The 22,667-nt window shown below is 48.1% G+C and overlaps 3 protein-coding genes across 11 annotated transcripts in view; 2 read left to right on the forward strand and 1 right to left on the reverse strand.

Annotated features, from left to right (window-relative positions):
* The window catches only part of Zgpat (zinc finger CCCH-type and G-patch domain containing), an 18,796-nt gene extending 12,251 nt beyond the window's left edge, over positions 1-6,545 (forward strand). Inside the window, exons 2-6 of the mRNA XM_031373078.1 lie at positions 4,156-4,289; positions 4,528-4,683; positions 5,358-5,477; positions 5,563-5,968; positions 6,164-6,545. Of these exons, the coding sequence (XP_031228938.1) occupies positions 4,156-4,289; positions 4,528-4,683; positions 5,358-5,477; positions 5,563-5,968; positions 6,164-6,302 (955 nt within the window). The 3' untranslated portion in view covers positions 6,303-6,545. The remainder of the gene's footprint in view (positions 1-4,155; positions 4,290-4,527; positions 4,684-5,357; positions 5,478-5,562; positions 5,969-6,163) is intronic.
* Positions 6,546-6,679: 134 nt separating this feature from the next.
* Lime1 (Lck interacting transmembrane adaptor 1) lies at positions 6,680-13,120 on the forward strand. Of its 6 annotated transcripts, none has more exons than XR_004119067.1 (8): positions 6,680-8,067; positions 8,221-8,278; positions 8,350-8,437; positions 8,532-8,893; positions 8,986-9,318; positions 10,546-11,342; positions 11,431-11,895; positions 12,637-13,120. XR_004119067.1 is itself a non-coding variant. In XM_031373081.1 (7 exons), the coding sequence occupies exons 3-7, from the start codon at positions 7,970-7,972 to the stop codon at positions 9,187-9,189; spliced, it is 810 nt and encodes a 269-aa protein (XP_031228941.1). In that variant the 5' UTR covers positions 6,680-7,155; positions 7,321-7,386; positions 7,947-7,969; the 3' UTR covers positions 9,190-9,357. The 6 variants fall into 6 exon arrangements, 3 of the variants coding, with proteins under 3 accessions (XP_031228941.1, XP_031228940.1, XP_031228943.1); XR_004119068.1 differs by having other exon boundaries at positions 10,546-11,119; XR_004119066.1 differs by having other exon boundaries at positions 10,546-11,895.
* A 169-nt stretch (positions 13,121-13,289) lies between these two features.
* The window catches only part of Zbtb46 (zinc finger and BTB domain containing 46), a 97,402-nt gene continuing 88,024 nt past the window's right edge, over positions 13,290-22,667 (reverse strand). For 3 of the 4 annotated variants that reach the window (XM_031373076.1, XM_031373075.1, XM_031373077.1), the window contains 2 exons: positions 20,321-20,496; positions 13,290-16,957 (listed from right to left, as the gene is read on the reverse strand). In XM_031373076.1, coding sequence (XP_031228936.1) covers positions 16,553-16,957; positions 20,321-20,496 — 581 coding nt within the window. In that variant the 3' untranslated portion in view covers positions 13,290-16,552. The remainder of the gene's footprint in view (positions 16,958-20,320; positions 20,497-22,667) is intronic. The other variant, XM_031373074.1, reaches the window with a different exon arrangement.

Here is a 22,667-nt window from a genome sequence, read left to right on the forward strand (position 1 = left end):
GCAGGAGGCTGACTTTCCTTGAAGTTTTCGCCTCAAATACCGCCATCACGCAAGTGTGCGTGGCATGCTTCTAAGTGTTTCCCTATACTATGTTCTATAGCAATGGAACAGTAGCTAAGACAGTAAGCTTCTTGGATTTGTAGACCCATGTTTAGTTTTACCAGATAAGAGTGATTTTGTTTGTTTGTTTGGTTGGTTGGTTGTTTGGTTGATTGGTTGGTTGGTTGGTTAGTTGGTGTTTCAAGGCAGGGTTTCTCTGCGTAGCCCTGGCTGTCCTGGAACTTCCTCTGTAGACTAGACTGGCCTCAAACTCAGATCCACCTGCCTCTGCCTCCAGAGTGCAGGGATTAGTGCACTACCATGTTCCACTTGAGTGGATTTTGTTGTTGTTGTTTTTGTTATTTACTTTATTTATTTTATGTATATGTATATGAGTACACTCAAGACACACAAGAAAAGGGGATTAGATCCCATTACAGATGGTGGTGAGCCGCCATGTGGTTGCTGAGAATTGAACTCTGGACCTCTGGAAGAGCAGTCAGTGCTTTCCACCTCAAGTGTTGGTTTGGGTTTTTGGGTTTTTTTTGTTTGTTTGTTTTGTTTTTTGTTTTTTTGAACTCCTCCTTGTCAAATATTTTTCTTACTCCTATCATCTTTTGGGGTCACACTTGTACATCTGTTTGTTGTGCTTGATGCCATCCATATAGGGCCCTGAGACTGTATCCATAACATTTTAATTTTAGGACAATTTTAGGTTCACAGTAAAATTGAATGGAAGATACCAAAACTTCCCACTGTCTCTCTGCTTTCCCAGATATGGCACAACACCCATCCCTGGTAGTTAGATTTATTGTGATCTGTGATCCAAAACCAACAGTATCAATAAAAAAGGCCCATTTCATTGGGCCTACCAACTTACTGTGTAACATCTGTGGGTTGTCAGTTTGTATAGGATCCACCTTGCAGTAACCAGTGGAATAGCTTCAGTGTCCTAACACTATGTTCTTCTATTTGTTTTCTTTTTTTAATATGATTTGGGTAGGGAGGTTGTGACAAGGTTTCCCTGTGTACTGTTTACTGTCGTGGACCAGGCTGTGCTTGAACTCAGAAAACCACCTGCCTCTGCCTCTCAAGTGCTAGGATTAAAGGTGTATACTACTCCCTGGCATCAAAATTTTAAATATATTTTATCTCAGTGTATGTTTGTGTCCATGTGAGTTTGTGTGCATCATGTGCATGTGGATACCTGCAAGGTGGGCAGGGGTCTTTAGATCCTCTGCAACTTGAGCCATGAGATGTTTATGTAGATGCAGGGAACTGAACCCAGGTCCTCTGCAACAGCAGTTAAATGTTCTAAACCACTGAGCCATCTCTCCAGCCCTATGTGTTATCTTTCCTGTCCCTTAAACTTGTAATATTTTTCTTTTAGGGACTATAGCTTTCAGTTTTGAGATCTCCTTTTGATATAGTTTCCACTTTAAAATATTCTCAATTTCTTTGAGCATACTTATGGATCTGCTTTGAAGTCTGCTAAACTCAGCCGCTGGACCAACTCTAGTTCCAAGGAGTACAATACCCTCTTCTGGTCTCTAAGGGTACTACACATATGTAGTGTGTACATAGCCAAGCAAATGCATGCATATAAATTTTTAAAAAATGAAACTTTAAAATGAAAAAAAAAGGTAGCTAAATCTTTGTAAACACTGTTACTTCCTTAAAATCCTTTCTTAGAAGCATTTGTTGGGTAAAAGGAAAAGTATACTTACTAGCAGAGCACCCTCTTCCAAATAACCCAAGTCTGAAATGCTCTAAAGTCTAAAACTTTTTTTTTTTAAGATTTATTTATTTATTATATGTAAGTATACTGTAGCTGTCTTCAGACACCCCAGAAGAGGGCATCAGATCTCATTACGGATGGTTCTGAGCCACCATGTGGTTGCTGGGATTTGAACTCAGGACCTTCGAAAGGGCAGTCAGTGCTCTTACTCACTGAGCTATCTCACCAGCCAGTCTAAAATTTTTTTTAAAAAAAACTTTGTATGTGCAACGTAGAGGAGGACATTGATTATTCTCTGTTTCTTCTTCCTCATTCCCTTGAGATAGGGTCTTGCACATAGCCTGGAGCTCTCTGTTCTTTGGATAGTGAGTCCCAACTGTCCTCTCCAAAGCACTGGGGTTCCAGGCATTCAGGTTTACATCCAGTTTTTTATGTGGGCACTGGAGATTTGAACTTGAGAGTCTTCACATTTGCTCACACAGTGAGCACTCTTACTCACACTGAGCCAGCTTTCTAGTCCTAAATCCAGAACTTTTTGAGCATTAATACACCATTAATATATTTTTTAAAATACAGAATTGGAAACATCTCTGATCCTAAGCAGATTTTGTTGTTGTTTATGTGTATGGGTGTTTTGCCTGCATGCAAGTCTATGCACCATTTGCATGCCTGGCACCTGCAAAGTCCAGAAGGGGATGTCACATATCTGGAATTGAAATTATAGATGGCTGTGAGCCACCATGTGGTGCTAGGAATTGAACCTGAGTCCTCTGAAAGGGCAGTGGGTGTTCTTAATTGCTGAACCCTTTCTCCAGCTCCCTTTAAAAATACTCATTTATTTAGTATGGGGACATGCAAGTGCCCCTGTGAGAGCATGGAAATCAGAGGATTACCTGTGGGATCAGTTCTCTCCTTCTACCTTGTGAGTCCTTGATATCAAACCCTGGCCTCCAGGGTTGTTGGTAAGTGCTGTTTCTTGCTGAGCCTTCTCACTGACCTGCCCAAGTATTTTAGCTAGGGAACAGTCAACCTATGTCAAATTTTAAGTCTTCTAACATTTCTAAAAATACTTCCAGGGAGAATTGAGGTGAGGGAGTGAAGTCTAGACTATTGCCTGTGTTCCTGTCTTCCTTTTGAATGCGTCCTTTTGGTCCTCAGTTCTCAACTGAAGAGGACTTTCTTGCTAGTCGTCACTGTGCTTTGGGGGTACAGTCTCACAGCTGTTGATGCCATTTAGCTGTGTATCTAAGATGTAAGGTGTAAGAAGGAGCTTACTGGCATCCTGGCCTGAGTGTGTAGTAGCAGAAGCTGTAGGTGTGAGCCTATGAGAAGTTCTGACCCTTTCTCTGTTCCATCTCCCTCTTTCCCTACCCACTAATTACTGCTTAGGAAGAAGTCCCTAGCTATCCTAGAGTGAATCCTGTCAGCTGGTCTTTTGGGGTTAAAACAACTTCCTCTCTGAAATGATGGCATATAGTGGTAGTTGGTGGTTAGCTTTTTCATGCCTTTATTTGGCAAAGTTCATGGCTGCAGTCTCATGTGTCCCCACATTTCCTCTTGATTTCTGTCAGACTTGGTTTTGGTTTTAATTTACAGGCTCACTGATGTGTAAAAGACACAGCACCATTGTTGTAACTAAGTTCTTCTGGTTTTTGTTTTGATTTTTGAGAAAGGGACTCTGTGTAGCCCAGACTGGCCTCAAACTCATGATCACCCTGCCTTGGCCTCCAAGTGCCCACGCTCAGGGAAGACTCAATGTATCCCAACTGCTAACACATCTTCCTTGAATATTAGTGTCAAGAGCATCAACAGAGGTGATGAGCTGCAGTCACAGACTCTCTGCCACATTGTCACCCTCACCTAAAAAGCTGAGTAGAAACACAAGCCATCTCCCCAAAGAGGCCTTGTGTGTTCTAAGAGAAAACTCAAGTGTGTGTATGTGTGTTTAAGTACATTATGCATTTAGTGTATATGCATGTGTGTCTTGTGAGAGTATATGATAATGTGTGGGTACATTCTATGCATTTATATGTATGTGTACATGTGTATTTGGTGTGTGTACCTATATGGTAGTATATGCATGCACGGATGAGAGATTGTACATATGGATATGAAGGTGTCTATGGGCATAACTAAGTGTATGTATATGCATGAGAGAATATGAGAATACCTATATATTCACATGTGAGTAAGAATATATGTATGTACATAAATGCATAGGCATGAAAGTATAGGTGTTTTTGCTGGTGTGCCTGTTTTGACTTCTTGAATGTCACTCCATTACAGGTAGTACCCTGGTGGTGGCTTCTGTGCTCTTGGTCTTACTTGCTCCTGGTGGGCCATGTCTAAGCTACTGTCTTCTGTGGTTTTATCTATAGGTTCTCCCATGGGCAGGTGGTATCTGTGGATGAGCTGCGTCCCTTCCAGGATCCAGACTTAAGCTTACTGCAGACTGGCTCTGCATGTCTGGCCAAGCACCAGGATGGCCTATGGCACCCAGCACGGATCACTGGTGAGACTTCCAACAAGGACCTACTTGGTGGGACCCTTTTCAAAACACCCTCTTTGTTCTTCATACAGCCATTCTCTATCTCCTCTGGGTTGGGCTCTGGGACTTCATCTGGGCCCAAGAGGAGCAGGTCTGCCTTTGTCCCAAGCCCCTTCCCTTCCTGTTTCCCAATTTGCTCCTAACTAGTTGTATAACCTGTAAAATCTGCTGACCTTCATTCACCTTGTCTCTGTCACCCTAGATGTGGACAATGGCTACTATACTGTAAAGTTTGACTCATTGCTGCTGAAGGAGGCTGTGGTGGAGGGGGATAGCATCCTGCCTCCTCTGCGCACTGAGGCTACAGAGTCATCTGACTCAGACACTGGTGATGCAAGTGACTCCAGTTATGCCAGAGGTATGGCAAAATCAGTGCTTACAAGCCAGGGTGGTGAGGGAATAGAGCAGATTGGTGAGGATCTGAGGGGCCAGAGAGTGTGTGATGGCCTGGGTAGGACCCAAGGCCTAGCTTTTAAGAAATAGGCACAGCAGTTGCATGCAACAGTCAGAGTTCCCTGAAGCAAAGTAGTACCACACTGCAGAGAGAAGAGGATGCTGTTGCTAGCTGCAAAGGAGTCACAGGAAGTAACTGAGTATAGGATGTAGGAAAGGGTGGCTTCTTCAGATGGCTTCCCAGATTTAGAGCTTGGGTACTTGGTGAGTAGAGCAGAAGAGATGTTGGCAAATGGAAGATGAATCCAGGTGAAATAGAGATTTCAGAAAATGAACTAGTAGGTAATGTATAGTTTTCCTGAGGGATTGGTTAGGATAAAGATAGGAAGATGTTTCTGGGAACCTGTGATGTGAATTGGTGGTTTCTGGGCTCTTATCCATGGTGGCAGATAGTAAGCTAAAGCAGTGAAGTTGGTTACAATACAGCCATCTCTAAAGACAGAGTTGCCAGCAGTGCGCACAGCATGCTTGGGGAACTCGAGGGGACCACAAGTCCAGGAGATCAGACCCTACACAGGAACTGAGTTGTTGGGTAGCCTTGGCTGGAGCCCACAACTTGGAATCCTCTGTCTCCTGCAGTGGTAGAACCAAACACAGTGGACACTGGGACCTGCAGTTCTGCCTTTGCTGGCTGGGAGGTACACACACGTGGCATTGGCTCCAAACTCCTCGTCAAGATGGGCTATGAGTTTGGCAAGGGTGAGTGCTTGCTGCCCTGAGATGAGAGGGAGGCCTCAACACAGCTCAAGAGTCTAGCAGGTAGCACAATCCCTGTCTTTCCCAGGTTTGGGCCGGCATGCAGAAGGCCGGGTAGAGCCCATCCATGCCGTAGTGTTGCCTAGAGGGAAATCACTGGACCAGTGTGCAGAGATACTGCAGAAGAAGACAAAGCGAGGTCAGGCTGGGGCCAATAGGCCTCCAAAATGTCGGAGGAGTGGTAATAGACCTGAGGGCCACCCACCCCCCCGGAATGTGTTTGACTTTTTAAATGAAAAACTGCAAAGCCAGGTTCCTGGGACCCCAGATGCTGGGGTGGATACCTCAGAGAGAAGGAATAAAGACATGTATCATGCCAGCAAGAGTGCCAAGCAGGCTTTGAGCCTACAACTCTTCCAGACTGAGGAGAAGATTGAGCGGACACAACGGGACATCAGGGGCATCCAGGAGGCCCTATCCCGGAACACTGGCCGGTATGTGTGAGATCCAGCTGAGGCAGTATGGGCTCCAGTGGCTGTGCCCAGAAGATACCTGCTAAAGGTTACCTGACCTGAATAGCAGCTGAGTCTGAGGTGGTCTAGATATTGGAGGACGGGCATTGGCTATAGCAGCTGGGGGCTTGGTAGTGGGGAGCCAGGAGGCAATGCTGACCAGCAGGTTCTCCCTAGGCACAATATGGCGACAGCCCATCTACAGGAGAAGCTGGAGGGAGCCCAGCGGCAGCTGGGTCAGCTGCGTGCTCAGGAGGCAGACCTACAGAGGAAACAGCGGAAAGCAGACACTCACAGGAAGATGACAGAGTTCTAGCATCCCTGCCTATATTGTGGATAAAGCCCTGGGATCCAGCTCCCAACTGCCTTCACAGAAAAACAGCACCTGGAAGGGGAGCCAGCCCCTTCCCAGGATGCCCCTTCCTAGCCTTGTCAGCCTAGAGTGTAAACACTGCTGAGTAGAGATGGGACATCAGGGCTGATTTTGAACACTTATGTGCCCACCAAGCACCAGTGTCTTGGGGTGTCTCCTTAGGACATTAAAGTGATTTCATCACAATTCTCTCAGTGGAGACTCAGCTGGCTTCAGGATCTCTGGGGACAAAGGGATCTGTGTAGGTCCTGGCAATAGACAGATGGGCAGTGGGAGTCCCAAATGAGGCCACTGCTTCTGTCTAGGGTCCAAGAGTCCAAAAGAGAAGCATTCTCCCTTTTCTCCCTTCTCTGACCAAGTGGGTAAGAACCTAGGGTGGCTCTTCAGTCCCAGTACTCACAAACAGGTAGGGTGTGTGAGATGGAAACACCTTAGGAATACTATCGGTGAGAAGTGCAGGCGGGCCTGACTCCGGTGGGTTTGGGGTTCATTTCTGGTTTTTGGCTGCCATGGATAATCCATCCAGTTGACCTGCTTTGTTCACCTCATTAATGGGTGTCTGCCTCATTGGGGTGGAGGGGACTGTGCTAGTCTTTGTGATAATTGCCTAGTGATAGCAAATAGCCATGATGAGGTGTGAAGAGAGCAGAGACTGTGGGAGCAACAGCGCAAGAGCTGTGGCTGCTGGGAGGTGCTCTGAGAAACACAGGAAGTGAGGTGAGGCGTCACCAGCAGCCCACAAAGATCTTCCTGGCTGTCCTAGACAGGGCCAAGCAGCAAATCCCCGGTGGCCTTGGTAAGTGCTTCCCCCATCTTCTATCCTGGGTCAGTCCCCAAGCCTCTCCCTCCATGCCCTGGGGTCTGGGAGGGTTAGTCCCTGCCTGATTAGGCCATTGATAACTTGGCTGTAGCCAGGTTAGTCAGCTTGGGCCCACTCAGTGAAAGAAGCCTACTCTCAAAGCCTGAACAGACAGCTCCTCACCTCAGAAGACTCTTCACCCTGATTTTGCTCACCCTGAACTCCTGGGTGAGACCCTAATAAGCTCTGCTAAGGGCAACTCCAGGGAGGGCAGGAACCCTGGGAAGGGAGGAGTAGGGTGAGAGTACGTGGCCCTCATAGCAGCCCCTCCTGTTCATTGACCCCTAACTACTTAGCTTCTGTAGTGAGTAGTCTAGGAACATTGCCTGACACAGGGGTCACTCCCTGGTCATTGGTGGCCGGAGGTAAGGTCTGTGGTCTGTGGCTCAAAGTCAGAGTGATGTCAGAGATTCCCCAGGTAATGGGGCTTGAGCTGTAGTGATACAGCCTTGTTCAGTTGAGGTCATAGCTGCCCTGACCATGTTCCTCCATCTTCATCTCCATCTCTGATAACTAACGGGGTAGGCAGAGCACTTCTTACCAGGAACCCTAGTTAGAGGGAAAGGTGGGTTCCCCTAGGGCATGGCAAAAATGCAAGGCTTGGGGGTTTCCGGTGTGCTGAGTCAACCAGGGAGAAGGAACCCACTAGTGGGCAAGATCTGCAAGTAGGCTGCAGGTGTACACTGGTCTTGCAGTCAGCCCCCAGTGCTCATCTCTTCTGTCCCCAGGACGCCCTTCCCTGCTTCACAGGATGAGGCCACCAGTGCCTTCAGCCCCACTAGCTCTCTGGGTCCTGGGCTGCTTCTCCCTGCTCCTTTGGCTATGGGCACTGTGCACAGCCTGCCACAGGTATGTGCCTGGGATTCTGTCTGCCCTTACCCTGCATGGTTCAGAGCCAGAAGTCACAACAGAGAAGTCCATGTACTTCCACACTAAGCCTGGGCTAACATCTGACTACCTCTGCACCTTCCTCTGCTAGACTAACAGCACTCTCACCCCCAGGAAGAGAGCTCAGAGGCAGCAAACTGGGCTGCAGGGCAGTTTAGTACCGTTGGAAACGGTGAGTGCCAGACTGTCCCTGGGGCTGGGGTGAAGACAGCAGGGGATCAACCAGCCTTCCTTGACCCCTAGCCACTGCTGAGACAGACCCACCTCTGCTCCCTCAGCAAGTCTGACACCAGACTGCATGAGCTGCACCGAGGCCCACGTTCCAGCATAGGTGAGCTCCTGGGAAACCATAAGTGTAGGGCTTGCTTCAGCCTCCCATCACTAAGGCTAGCCCTTAGTGACTTCTGCCTTGACTTCATCCCTAGCCCCACGGCCTGCTAGCATGGATCTCCTGCATCCACACTGGCTAGAGATGTCCAGGGGCAGTACCAGGTCTCAGGTACCCAACTCTGCCTTCCCACCACGGCAGCTGCCCAGGGCCCCTCCTGCTGCTCCTGCAACTGCACCTTCTACTAGCCCCGAGGCTACTTACTCCAATGTGGGGCTGGCTGCAATTCCCAGGGCCAGCCTGGCTGCTAGCCCTGTGGTGTGGGCTGGAACACAGCTGACCATTAGTTGCACCAGACTTGGTCCTGGGGCCGAATATGCCTGCATCCAGAAGCACAAAGGGACAGAGCAGAGCTGCCAAGAATTGCAGCAGAAGGCTAAGGTGATCCCAGCTACTCAGGTAATATCAGCCTGGGCAGGGTAGAGGGGACTGAGCCCATCCTTGGCAGAGGACAATGCCGAGCCCTCCTTGGGTTTGCCTTTTTTCTCTAGATGGACATCTTGTACTCTAGGGTCTGCAAGCCTAAAAGAAGAGACCCAAGACCTGTCACAGACCAGCCGAACCTTCAGGATGGGAGAACAATTCTGCCCTTTGGGAGTGATGTGGAATATGAGGCCATCAATCTCAGGGGCCAGGATATGAAGCAAGGGCCCTTAGAAAATGTGTATGAAAGCATCAAGGAGATGGGCCCCTGAACAGCTGAGCCCTCACATCCTGTCTGTTAACATGAGTTAGGAAGAGTGCCAGGGCTTCTGCTTCAGGATGGTTTGATTGCAGATCCTTCTGTGTCCTTCCACCTCCACAGCTGACAGCACAAATATCAGGTCCAGTACTTGTGCCTAATTAAACCTCTGTTCAATAAGGTTGACTCTTGGTTGCCATTTTATTTTATTTTATTTTATTTTAAAGCTGGAAAGGTCAGAGTGGGAGTTTTCTGAAAGGGTTAGAGATGTCCCCTTCTAGTCTTTGATTCTAGTTCTTGGCCCCTGAGGCATGAACTGGTTGTTAGACTCAGAATTCTGTCAGTGGGCAGGAGGGAAGACAAGTTGTTTGCCATGGTGGTTTTCTAGGCCAGAGTCTGGAACAACATGGCCAGATGGAAGAGTGGGGTCTGAGCCCTCAGATCCTCCTGAAACCTGTCACCAGCCCTTGAAGTTACATAAGTAGGGCTGTTGGCAGTCCTGAGTTAAAGAATAACCTGCTTGTAGGAGGCTAGCCAAGAAGGTGCTGCCCTTTCCAAGCTCTGGTAGCTTTAGGGCACCCTGGTTCCCTGGAACCATGCCCTCTTGGGTTGTAAGACTCGAGGGCATCTTGGAGCTGTCTGCAGGAGTTGAGCCAGCCCCTACAACTCCCACTAGTCTGACCTGGAGCATCCTGCAAGTGGGGGAATGCTGACAGTGAGGCATGGGCTACTTGAGATGTTGCTGTGTGGTAGGGGCAATGGATACAGGCACCAGAAGAAAGCAGAGTAGGGGGTGTGGCCAGTCAGGCAGCTGGAGGGGGGCCCAGAGGTGGGAGCAGATCCTGTGTGGGGGTCGACCTGCCTGCCTGGCCCCAACCTGGGGCGGAATGGAAAGAGTCTGGCGTCAGTTCTGAAGCATAGGCTTATGGAAGCCCCCCACTCCTAACCAGTCAGGTCTGCGAACCTCACCCGCCTCACTCTTGAGGGTCAGGACCTACCACCTGTAGCTTCCCCAGATTCTGAGTGCAGAGAACCTGGGTCATTGTGCTACTGGTGAAGGTACTGGTGAGTAGGGGTACTGCCAAAGTTTCTTTCTTTGTGAAGATGGAGTCAGGTCTGCAAACTTTGGGCCTTGAGGGCATCGCACCTGGGGGTGCGCATTGGCCTGTGTGTCACTGTGTATCTGTGGATCAAGCCCAGGCTAAGCTGAGGGGCCAGCAGATGCTTCCTGTCAAGGCTGAGTTGGGATGGGGCTGTGCAATCCATACCAGTTGCATCTGTTGTGGGAGTTGGACACCAAACAGATTTCAGGTAGAGTCTGGGGTCCCTAAGCAATCTTCCCTCCCCCTGACTCCCACTCCCATTTCAGGACCCTTCTATGAGGTGGTGGCCTAGTTGGCTTGGAGTTCTCAGACCATGAACCTCAGGAGCTTTGAAAACCAAGGCTGGAGCCTCAGCGCAGCTCCCAAAGCCTTCTGTCCACATCCCAATGCCAGTAAAGAGGTGAAGTGGTGGTTGATACCCCAAGTGTGTGTGTGCGTGTGTGACCCAGTGTGTGCTGAAGTGGTAGATGCCAGCACATAAGTCAGTCTTAAGAGGCCTCTGTGGAAAGAGTCCCAACCTGACTGACTAGGAATCTCTGGGGCCCTAGCCTCCACCTCAACACTTGCCAGCCCTATACTGCTGACTGGCTATGCAGCAGGGGCTGACTATTCAACCCCTGGGGGTCTGCCTGTGCTTTTGAGCCCAATCTCCTTAACTGCAGCCAAAGCCTTGCTGTTCCACCCTCCTAGGCCTAGCTCTTGGCCCATGGCTGTGTTGGCTGGGAGGGCTGAGCCATTGCTGTCTTTGCCTACTAAGTGGTCCTTCAGAACGCTGCTCAGCACCATAGTCTGAAGGAGCCATTATGGAAGAAAGCATGTGCTGTGGAGAACCCCTGTCCTGTGAGTCCTGGATTTTCAGCTCTGCAACCTGGGCTGGGGGTGGAGCCGGGCCTCCTACATGATGTCCTCACACAAGTCCAGGCTTGTACATATAGGCTGGGCAGCCTCATCTCTAGAATACCCCCCAGAAAAAAAACGGCTGGAAAAAGTCATGGCTGCTGCATTATAAGCCTGTCTACCAGCCCCCTCTGTCTGGGGGTCCCAACTGTCACCTTCAGTCCAGGTGAGACTCAGAAACCTATGTTCGAGTATGGGCAAGGTTCAAAACTTCTAGAGTTTTTTGTTTTGTTTTTGTTTTTGTTATTTTCCAGGACAATGAAGCCAGCCTTTTGGACTCTCTAAAAGATACCTAGGTCCTGACTGCCCCTCACTGAGGCCAAAACTGTAACTCCACTTGGCTGGCCAGGCTGGTTCATGGCCATGCCAAGCATCCCTACTGTCTGCTGGAGAGGCTTTTCTCTAAGTCTCTGAGGCCAAATTCTCCTAGTAGCCCCTATTCCTCAAGGCTACCTGAACAGGTGGCAACTCATAATCAGACACTTGGAGAGCGCTAGCGGGCAGCAATTTCAGCAAAGCAGCTTGAGCCTTCCTAGCTCCCACGTGGAGTTTCCCTGGAAGGAAGCCATGGTTCATCCTCTAGACAGCTACAGCAGCAACAGTGGAGACTAGGGCTAAGACCTGACCAGCAGCCAGTCTTCTCCATCCACTCCATCACCCTGCTGCCCCCTGAAGCAGTCCACCTTCTGTTTGGGGAGGCCACCCTGAGAAAAAGCAAGGTAGGCCTGGGGAAATCCCCTCGGGTTGGGCAGGACAGGACAGGGTGGCCCCTATCGCTTCAGAGCTCTATTCAGGTTGTGTTCCAGTACATATGGAAGAGCTGTGGGAAGGTGCTGTGCAGGGAAGTGTCTGGGATGCAGAAACATATCTACTTGGTGCACCTGGGGTGCGGTGGGACTGGGAGTTTGGCCAAGGTGGGGTCAGGCCTCGACAAAACTTTTAAGCTCTCACCTCTAAGTGATAGCAAGGAGGACTTCCACTACACGGAGTTTTATGTTGGCATGGACATAACTGCCTGATGGGTTGTTCATCCTGACCCCAGTGTCTCCTATCATCTCCATGCCACTCACCTTTCCTCATCTGGAGCTCCCAGAGTTGCTGGAAACCCCAGCTCTTCCCAACCTGTTACAGCGCTTAACTTTGTCTCCACCTCCTAAGCTCAGCTGTTCAGCTGTTCCACAGGCATGCCACAGTGGCCATGCCTATCAGCCAAGTGAGGCAATAGACAGAGATTGCAGTCAAGTTTCAGAGCACTCTGGAGAGAAACAGTACAGGGGTTGTGGCTCATTCTAGAGCTGTCTGGCCACCTGGGGCCACAGGTGGTGGGAAGCCTACATACCAGCCCTGCCTGCCAAGCTTGAGGCCATCCTAAGGTGTGTGTAGTTTGAGGGGCTGGGCATGTAATAGGTGGTAAAGGTCTCAGTTGACAATTCTCCATACACCCTGCATGTCCTCTCTAGGAAGCCCCAGGTTGGTGCCAAAAAGTGCCAGAAAGTATATGGCATGGGACCTGTGGTGCTCAGCTTGTTGCTGGAAGAAAGCCTGCTAGCAGTTTCTGAACTGAGCCAATCTGTGATGCTACTCTACTGCCTGGCCTTCTTCTCACTCCTAGCCTGAATCTACAGCAAACCTGTGGTGGGATGTGACTCCTGGAGGTGGAGGGGTGACTGAATACTCAAAGCACCTTGGAAGAAACCAAAAGCCAAACTGCTTGTTGTCTTTTGGCTTCAGGGGCAGTTTGCCTCCCTGTCTATCACTTACCTACTTACCTTGCTAGAGCCAGTTTTAGATGCATTTGAGAAGGGTCAAGGAGAGGAGTCTCATGCTCACATTTAGTGATTCCAGGACCGTGAGGCTGACATTTTACCATGTTAATAAAGCACAGGGGTCTTGTGTCTTGGCCATAGGCGTTGAGGAGAAAAATTAAAAATTGTGGGGATTGTTTGTTTGTTTGTTTGTTTAGTTTTCCAGAAGCCAAGTTTATCTCCCTGGGGAAAGAAATGGAACTAGGAGGGAAATAGAAAATGAATGATGAGCAAAAGAGCTGGCAGCTGCCTCCACCCAGCGTGAGAGCCAAGGAATAGTTATATTCAAACCACACAGGAGGCATCTGCATGGAGCAGCAATTTCCCATTTTATTTAAAGTGACCGTTTTGCAATAATGTCTACACTAAATCCCATCACAGAAAGGAAACCCACAGGCAACCTGGAGCACACCTAGGCAGACAAATCGCAAGAACCACTAGAGAAGGTAATCCTTACCTGTCTGTGGCTATAGAGAGCAGGACAACAGAGCAGTGAACCCCACCAACTGATTATGACAAACCTCCCACAAATATTGAACACATCTTCAGTACAAACACAGTTTTATAATAATTAATATAAAGTCAATATAATATAGATTATCCCCAGAAAAAAAATCAACAATCTTCAAACACTGTCTTTTTTTCCTTTTTGTCGACAGATTGAAAGCATGTTGAAAATAATAAATATTTAAGAAAAGCACACACAGCACCCTCACTACAAGTGATTCTAAAAGAGCCACATACAAATCACAATAGGATCTAAAAAATAACACCACCATTAAGTATGGCTTTCTTAAGAGTTGTACATGTCATAGAATGAGCCAAAGTAAGATTATCTTTCATAATATTGCAAAAAGTTCCAGTTTTGCATTTTCTCAGGTTTTGTTTTGTTGCCTGTTTTTAAAGGAAGATGTGCAAAATTGGAAGCATAGCTGTGTTTTTGAGTCAGTTCCCTGTCCTCGCAGTGTCCTGGTCCCCAAAACTCAGAGTCCAAATACACAAACTGGTCAGGATCCAGAGACCCACACCAAGGTCATATCGCTTTCTCATCTCAACTTCACAGCACCCATGCCATGAGCTGTATTTTCCACTTTGGTGTTACAAACACCAGAATGCAGACAGACACACATACAAAAAAAAATACAAAATGTGAAATGTAATCTACACATTTTTCTTCTTCATAAAAAAATATTTATTAGTTTGAACATTGATTTAAAAAAAGTCACATTTAAAAAAAAAAAACTTCAATACATACATCTTTTCCCTCCATGCCTCCTGAGATGGATATGTTCATCTGGATCTCTAGAATTCCACTTTCCAATTGGAAACTGAGCCAGAACAAAGCCTGCCACATGGCAAACACTTGGAAGGTGGTGGGACCAGAACTGGGACCATCAGTTTTCTGGTACAGTACTGGTTTTAAGGAAGTGCCCTGTGGCACCGACAGGGAATCCCAGAAAGGCCAGAAAAGGCAGTCTGGAAGGGGAGCCAGTCAGAGCAAGACATCCTGAGTGGAGGCACAGGTGCCTTGGGAGGTGGGCCAGGGGTCCTGCGTCCTGGGCAGGACAGCCTGAGAAGTTGGGACTGATACAAAAACCCAGAGACAGTAGTAGCAAAGGTCTAGTTTCCAAATGCATTTTATAAGAAAGTGTTTAGAAAAGGTGTTTTAAAAGAGGGAGAAATGTACTAAGTCTGGGAGCTCTCAATGGCTAGAGGGTCTCAACCTGGAGTTTTGTTGGTAAAAGGAGGTCTAACTATGTCATCATAGATGGAAATATACCCCAAAACTGCATGCCTCAAAGCAAGAGGGTAATGAGTGGAGGGACACACAGGTTCCCAGGCAGCTGTTCCTATACACTGTATAGGAGAGTCATGGTCCTGTTCTTTCTGTTGTTCTGTTTAAAACAATAGAAGCTATGATTGAGTCCTCTGTAGGACCAGGCCAGCACCCTCTGTAGCTTAGGCAGCTAATACTTGAAGAGTGTCACCAAGTGACATAAGTTCTACACAACCGTTGGGACCTAAATTACAGTTTTATGGGGGTGGGGTCTCCTTACTTACCAAAGAGAACAGATATGTCAGTTAAAAAAAAAAAAAGTAGAAAAGCTATTTGTCTGAGAAAGGGAAACCAAAATTCTCTAATTGGCCCTAATGATTAGTAGCCTTATGAGCCCTTGCACAGGGTGGGGTTAGCCGTCAGCACTCACCAGAGAGCTCACTGAACACCACTGCAGTGGGCCTTTGGGAGTTGAGGTGGATAAGGGACAGAATGTCTTGATAAATTGTCAGAAGCAGCCTCAAGAGGAGGGCAGACTGCAGCATCTATGTCTACCCTGCCAGTAAGTGGACAGCTGTCTCTCTGGGTCTCAGAGCCACTTCTCACAGAAGTGTGAAAGCCTTCAGAAATACAGCTAGAGGACTTGGTGAAGAGTTAAGGGAAACCACTCCTGTAGAGTCCTATCGAGTAAAAAAAAAAAACCAATTTGAAACAAAGTAATCTGTAGTAACCACCTCAAAATGTCTCTGACTTCTTAAATTTTGGTTCCTAGGCAGAGAGGCATAGCAGCACACTGCAGCTAGGAACACCCACCTCTAGTGTTAGCAGCAACAAAGGCAAGAGCTGAGCTCTAGCTGGTCCAATAAAGGATCAGCAAAAGCACAGGCAGAACTCAGGGTGCACAATGGGGCTCTCCACGAAAGTGCACACAGAACAAAGAGCTGTGGCCTTTGCAACTCAACCCTGTGAGCCTGAAGTGGAAAGTATCTGGCCACAGGTCCCCTCTTGGACAGACAGCATGCCTCTCCGCCTGCCAATTAGGTAGCTGCTTCCCACAGAGATAGCACCTGGAGCCTAGGGCTTCCAGAGAGGCATCTGCAGCCATTTTGTGTTAAGCACCAAAGCCTGGAGGTAAGAGGGTTGCAGGACTTTTTGTCCAATAGATTCCACTAGCTGCCATAGGGCAGCAGAAACCAAGAGGACAGAGTGACACAGGGCCATAGCCCATAACCTGACTGCTTGGGGATGGAGGATAGAAGGAGATTGAGCAGTGCTGTGGATGGAGCAGTTTGTGTTTATGCAAAACTCAATACCTACTCAGGCCTGCAGTCTGGAGGACTGCCCTCATGACTGTAACCAGTGCTGACCCTGACCTATACACTGAGTCATCTTGCATTCCTAGCCAGGTTCACAGCAAAGGGCTCCTTTGATACCCTGAGGAAGCATGCCCAGGCCTTGATGCAGCCCTGCCCATACATCTAGACACCTGCTGGGGATTCCATTAATACCTGGACAGGTGGGAGCATGCATTCTCCCTTTTCTTAAACCCACACTGTACCCCTCACTTCCTGTACAGTCCTAGTGATCCCCAGTCACTGGAGTCACACCCAATTTTTGGCTCACAGGACCAGTTTCTGCAATGGGGAGGGGTATAGCACAGGAGAGGGCCTGTAGGAAGAGCTTCAAGGAGTAAGCATGGCCCTGCTCCTGGGTAAGTAAAGATCCACTAAGACACACACACAGGTGGACAAAGCGATTCAGCCACTACTCACCCTGCCCACTAGAGCAGAGCCCCTAGGAGATCCAGGCAAAGTCTTTATCAGGCTCCCCAGAGGGGCTGTGAGGCCCCTGTGGAGAGTCCTCATCATCCTTGTCATCTCCCAGCAGTGCATCCTCATGTGCCAAACCCACATCGTCCTTCCATTTGGCCACATCCTCATCCTCATCCTCACCCAGCTCCTCCTCAACTTCCCCTCGTGGATCATCCGGGTCCTCCAGGTATGGCCCTTCACCAGCAAACAGTGCCTCAGGGGAGCCCTCACCACCTCCACCGTGGTCCAGTGGTGTGCCCACACCCCGGCCAGCACAGTCTGCACACACACCATGGCGACGAGAGCCGTGCTTAATGCCCACGCTGGCTGCAGACATGAACACACGGCTGCACACTTTGCACACGTACTTCTTGTCCTTGCTGTGGACCTGGAGGGACAGAGCAGTCAGTAGAGATGTGAAGTATTGGGGTGAGGAGTACAGTCTTTGTTAGGTCATGAGAGACACAGGAGGAACAGCCCCTGACAGGGACTGAAGGGAACAGATCTATCTGGAGCCTACATGGGCAATATCACTAGAGGCAGCAAATCATCTTGGGGATATAATAGGCTCCAGGGGAAGCAGTGTCATGCCACCAGCTACAAACTGGGTCACTCAGTGGTCCAATTGGTCATATGACTCTCTCTGCCTGAAGTACCCTTCCTACAAACTTCCATGCAGGGCAAACTGAGAGGCTCTGGTTTGCCCTAGAACAGCTCTGGAGCCCAGCTAACATTAACCCTGTACAGGCAAAGGAGCTGGCCCAGCAACCCAGATGGTGCAGAACTAAGAAATGCAACACTGCTCATCAGGGTGCATGGGACAGGGAGCCTATACACAGCTGTGGTTGGAAGCTGCAAGTGGTATCTGCCTTCGTGGAAGCCTAGGTAGGCTAGCTTGGTAGGCTGGGCAGCATGGGGGCTACAGGTGAGGAGTAGAGGGAGAGGAGTCAGCATGAAGATGATGGGTGGGAAGCACAATGGAGCCTGACAGCAGGGCAATGGAGTTGAACATCAGCCTGGCTGCTATGCACATTGCTTCCATGAAAAGGGGCAAGTTCTTCTGTCCCATATCTCAACTGAAAGGCAAGGACAGAAATGACAGAGGAAATGTGGTAGCCAGGGAGGGACAGTAGCAGTCAGTGCCCTGCCCATTGTAGTACTTAGCAGGAAGACGCAGTACTCAATAGAGGGTCTTGAGGTACACAGAACACAAAAGTCTGGAGTTCCTGGAGGGGAACCAGGAGGCCTGAGCCTGAGGAAGTGTGCATAGGAACAAGTGTACTACTCTGTAGAAAGCCTATGCATAATTTCCTTCCTAGAGATGGGATTTGTGGGGTACCCCAGGATGGAATTTGTAGAGTAGTCATAGGATGGGATCTGTGGGGTACCCATGGGAGTATCAGCCTGGACAGCCTCACTGTACCTCCTTGTATATAAGACCTGACACTAAGCTTCAAAGTGGAAGCTTAAGGAACTCAGAGGAGTCCATAACCGTCTCTGGCCAGGCAGTTCTACAGGTGGACTGGTGTCAGGTTTCCTTGGACAGAAGCTTCCCCAGGCTCTAGGCTGTCTTCCTTCCTGCATATGCTGCCACCAGGACCAGCTGGAGAACAGGCTGCACACAGCTAAGGAGGTGATTAGAACTTGTTCCCACTATTCTGAATCTGTTCCCACTATTCTGAATCTGCCAGTTCAAAGGGCTCCTCCACGCACAAAGATATGACCACAAGGTGGTGCTGTGTTTCTGTTTGGGCCTTGAGTGCTACCTTCCCATCCTGGGCTTCTCAGGCTTCCAGTCCCAAAGATCACCTAGCCTCCCCTCTCTTGAATACACTTTTCTTGCAGGCAGAGTGGCTTTCCATAGAACTCTGAGTTAAAGCTCAAATATCCACCAACTGAGAAAAACTCAAGTAGCCCACAGCATGACTTGGAAAGGGTTGTCACTAGGTGGAATTTGTGGCCCTTGAAGCTGGGGTGCCAGCCTCACAAGCTTCCCTGAAGGCTTGATTCTAGAAATGAGACCTCTAATAACTTGGTACACAGGGCACTTTTTGGTTTCTTTGGCTTATGTGTTTCTCTCCCTCTCTCAGACTGGCCTGAAATTCTCAATACCCTTGTTTCAGCTTCTATAATTCTGCAATTACAGATAATGTTTTACCATGCTTGGTTTTATGTAGTGCTAGGGCTCAAACCCAGAGGTTCTTGCAAATTAGACAAATACTCTGCCAACTGAACTACACATCCCCCCAAGCCCTTGTTTTGCCATTTTAAGCCCAGAGTTTCCCCCCTTTCTCTACCAAATAACAAAACTTAGACCAAGTTACAGCACTGTTGATTAGAGTGAATATGGTTCTGGTTAAGAAAATGCAGACTTTTCAAGACTATTCATCACCTACAAGAAAAACAAGACCCAGTATTCTCTGAATAGGAAAAGCTGTGTGGAGGTGACAACATCCCACTTAAGTTTTACCTCAGTCTGTAAAACAATCTCTGTGGACTCAGCAAAAACAAACATAGAACTAGTGAAAAGTTATTTTGTTTCTGTTTTTGAGACAAAAGTCACATGTATCACAGACTGGCCTTGAATCTGTTAGTAACTGAGGATGACCTTGAACTTTTCAAAAAATTTACTTTATGTGTGTGTGTGTGTGTGTGTGTGTGTGTCCCAACACCATAATTGTCCACACAGAGGACACCCTGTGAAAGGAAGTCTGTTCTCTTCTTCCAACCATATGGGTCCTGGGGATTAAACCCAGGTTGTCAAGCTTGGTGGCAGTCATCCTTATCCACTAAGCCAACTAAATGTCTTGAACTTCCGATACTGTTTACTCCACTTTTCAAGTGTTGGTATCACAGGAATACACCATCATGTGGTGCTAGGGACTGAATCTAGGGCTTCATGCATGCTAGACAAGCACTCTACTGACTGAGCTACATCTCTGGCCTCATTAGCAAAAAGATCTAAAACCAGCTCTAAGACTTCAAGCAGCTATGAGTACACAGGACTCTAGGACCTGAGGTTGGGGCTAGGGCTAGGGTTCTTCTCACAGAAAGTCAGACAGGTGAATCAAAGGTCCCTATTCAGGATAAGACCCTGTAATCAGGGTTAGTGAACTAAGGAGTGGCACAGCAGGCAGCCAGCTCTTCCCGGGGAAGATGATTGCTGAAATCTGAGACCCCCTAACTCCATTGTTAGGAACACATTGTTCCTCTAAATGTGCCCCTCCCCAAACCCTGATTTTTTTTTTAGGAGCTCTAATTCCTTGACCCCAGCCTGCCATAAGCTGTCTGTACCTGGCCTGACTTTGCTGGTATATCTTTCCTGAACCAACCTACCTGTTTCTGGAGAACTTTTTCTTTCTGTCATTTCTTGGCCAGACAGATTCAACACCTGCTACTTGAAAACAGCCTGCTAGGTACTAAGAGCGAGGCACAAGAGTAGGGATGCAAATAAGACAGGCCAGAGTGTAGGTAGTGGTATGCACTCTACAGTGGCTGAGGAGACCAGCAAGCAGACAGCAAGCCATGCGCCATTACTCTCTGCACTCAGACTCAGATGGGCTTGGAGCCCCTGAGGAGAGGCACAGTAATAGGGTCAGGGGTGGGGACAGCTCTCCTGTTCTGTTCCACACTCCCTTCTGCAAGGCACCTATTACTGGGGTGGGTAGTCTACACCCTGCTCCTGACCTTCCTGTCAGGACATCTGAGACCATTTTATCATATACCCTCATGCACTGGAGTCTGCACTCACCAGAGTATGTCGCTTCATGTGCTCTCTCCTAGTGAACTTCTTACCACAGATCTCACAAGGGTAGGGTCGCTCTCCAGTATGTGAACGCATGTGTCGCTTAAGGATGCACTGGTGCATGGCTGAGAAGCTGCAGTAGGGGCACTTAAACTTCTTCCTGATCACTGTAAATTCGTTCACTGAAAGACAGTAGAAAAGACATTAGTACCTGACCCCACATGACCAAACCACCTCACTCCACCTCTAAATAGATGGTCTACCCACTCATCAGAGTACAGGGAGGTGGCTACACAGCTCTCAGGAGTCAAACCTTCCAGGACTCTGCTGAGAACAGATCAGCAGCTTGCTATGGGAACAAGTCACCCTGCACAGCTGTCTTTATCCTGTTCAGAGCTTCCCTATACCCATGATCCTACTGGATGCCAAAGCATGATGTTTGGCAAGGGTGAATTAGATACTACCCTAGAGAGGAAGATAAGAAAAACTAGCATCTGGCCGGGCAGTGGTGGCGCACACCTTTGATCCCAGCACTTGGAAGGCAGAGGCAGGCGGATTTCTGAGTTCGAGGCCAGCCTGGTCTACAGAGTGAGTTCAAAAAAACTAGCATTCAAACTGGGCAGTGATGGTGCATACCTGTAATCCCAGAACTTGGAGGGCAGAGAGAGGATCTTTGTGAATTCTGAAGCCAGCCTGGTTTACAGAGTAAGTTCCAGGACAGCCAAGGCTACAAAACAAACAAATCAAAACAAAACAAAAAACCCAAACAAACAAAAAACAGCACCCAAGCATGATACAAGCCCAAAAGCTAGAAAAAGAACCAAATGGTTTAATATAGTTCTGTCCTAACAACTGTACAGCACACTGTGGCAAGGACACTACACTGTCATCTCTACTAAGTGGATACAATCAACCTCAAAAGTTCATGGGATCCTTCAGTGTCCCTGGTGTTATTCTGCTCCTGAGGTCCCAGCCACAGTGTGGGTCTTGGAACTGAAGATCACAGAGAACAACCCTGAGAGCACCCAGGTGTGCACAGGCCTGATAATATCCGGCAGTTCCTCTTTAAGTCACAGGGAGCCCATGCTTATGTGACAGTCTTTTATTCTCAAATCCCTTGCCATTCTAGGTATCTAGGGTGTGCTACAGACAGGTAAACACTGAACACTCTGTGCTAGACCGGAAGAAGCCCTGAGTTTACACCTAGTGTCTGTAAGCCAGGCTCTGATACATCACAGCAGGTCATTCCCCAGAGCTACTGTGCACATTCCCAGTTTTTGTTTCTAAAAAGAATACTGAGTTCCTGCAAAAAGCTGAGTACACTCTCCTCGAGACTTAAATCCTTAAGATTTAAGTTCTTAGTAAGGCCATGCTGGTGCAGGTCTTTAATCCTAGTACCCAGGAGGCAGAGGCAGGTGGATTTCTGTGAGTCTGAGGCCAGCCTGGGCTACAGAGAAAGTTCCAGGATAGTCAGAGCTACATAGAGAAATACCATCTTGAAAAACAAACAACAAAAACAAAACAAAAATATTTTTAAAAGATTTATTTTCTTTGAGTGTGTATATAAGGCAAGTTGGTCTACAGGTAGGAACTGGGGACAAGAATGGGGAGGGAGGTTTATCACGGCCTAGAGGGTGAAACCAGACACTATGGTCAGCACTCTTGTTTCTTTTGGGTCTCTTTTCCTTGTATGAACACTGTGTGTACTACTTAAGGAGCTGGGATCATATGTACACTGGATGGAATATCATATGCAGCATATTGTGACAGCATTTTAAGCACATATCATAAGTGTTTGAATAATCTGTAACTTGTTACAGATGATGGTACTGGACATCCATACTGCTTACTTTGTTTGCCCACAGAAATGCTTCAGAGGGTCTCACAAACAACTCCTGAGAGGCAGACCCTTGCTGTGCTTTTAGCCAACCCCAGTGCCCAGTGCCAGGGGAGTATGTGAAGCAGTGCAGCTCCTGCAGACAAGTCTTCCAAAAAATGGGTCCCAGTAGGAGACTGGAGCATGTGACAGTGATGGCTGTGTGATGCCAGGTGTATACTAGATGGGAGACCTAGAGGCAAAGCAGCTGGCACTTAACTCTGCATAACATATGCCATGTGACAAAAAGAACACACGTCTGGAGCTGCTTTTTGTCCTTTCCTTTTAGATCTTGACTTGGCTCACATTCCAGGCAACAGAGGACTGTTCCTTAGGCAGAGACACTGCCTGTCACATACCTCCACAATGGCCTTTCTCACTCCCATGATTCCTAGTTTCCTCTTATCACATTTAAAATAAATGAGCCACTCAAAGACAGAAAGGGGAGAACAAGGAGCCAAGTTTCTACAATGTTTT

The sequence above is a fragment of the Mastomys coucha genome, unplaced genomic scaffold (genome assembly GCF_008632895.1).
Source record: "Mastomys coucha isolate ucsf_1 unplaced genomic scaffold, UCSF_Mcou_1 pScaffold15, whole genome shotgun sequence".
NCBI classification, from domain to species: Eukaryota; Metazoa; Chordata; class Mammalia; order Rodentia; family Muridae; genus Mastomys; species Mastomys coucha.